Raw genomic sequence first — 662 nt, 5'->3', positions numbered from 1 at the left:
TTAAGCATTCAGCACAATTCAGTCCCTGTTCACCAGGGGGAGCAACTTCATAGCACCACTCATATCCTGACTGCATTGAAGGTTAAGTTTAATCAGTTCTCTTTCATTTGAACATAGTATATGGGAAGATTATTTATGCAATACTCTAAGATGTGTGCTTCTCCAAGCTTAGTAACTGTGATACTCTTACTACTTGGTAAGTAACATGCCAATTTTTTATTCTTTCTATTGCAAGCAAAAATTTTAACCTTAAGCTTACTTAAGGTCTCTATTCACAAAGTGACACACATCTCTTTTCCCTCCCAGGAAGGACTCATGGAAATTCAGTGACCCAGACACAAGGGCAAGTGATGGTGCTGGAAGGTGCTTCCCTAAGGATAAACTGCACTTACACAACCACAGAATATCCTTCTCTCTTCTGGTATGTTCAATATCCCGGAGAAGGTCCACAACTCCTCCTGAAAGCCATGACAGCCAATGACAAAGGCAGCCACAAAGGATTTACAGCCAGTTATGACAGAGAAGCCACCTCTTTCCATTTGGAGAAAACTGCTGTCCTGGAGTCAGACATGGCTGTGTACTACTGTGCTCTAAGTGACACAGTGACAGAAACCACAGGGGAAGCTGAACACAAACTGAGCATGACAGGTCCTAACAGCTGA

At 42.6% G+C, this 662-nt stretch overlaps 1 gene segment (V, D, J or C); it reads left to right on the top strand.

Moving 5' to 3' along the window:
- Positions 1-105: 105 nt before the first annotated feature.
- LOC122113441 lies at positions 106-662 on the top strand. The segment is given in 2 exon segments: positions 106-196; positions 307-662. Coding segments are annotated over 2 exon segments (432 nt in total).

The sequence above is a fragment of the Dipodomys spectabilis genome, unplaced genomic scaffold (genome assembly GCF_019054845.1).
Source record: "Dipodomys spectabilis isolate Male_0828 unplaced genomic scaffold, ASM1905484v1 ptg000097l, whole genome shotgun sequence".
In the NCBI taxonomy this organism is placed as follows: domain Eukaryota; kingdom Metazoa; phylum Chordata; class Mammalia; order Rodentia; family Heteromyidae; genus Dipodomys; species Dipodomys spectabilis.
Note: the sequence above shows the minus strand (reverse complement) of the source record. Positions and strands in the feature narration are given on the sequence as shown.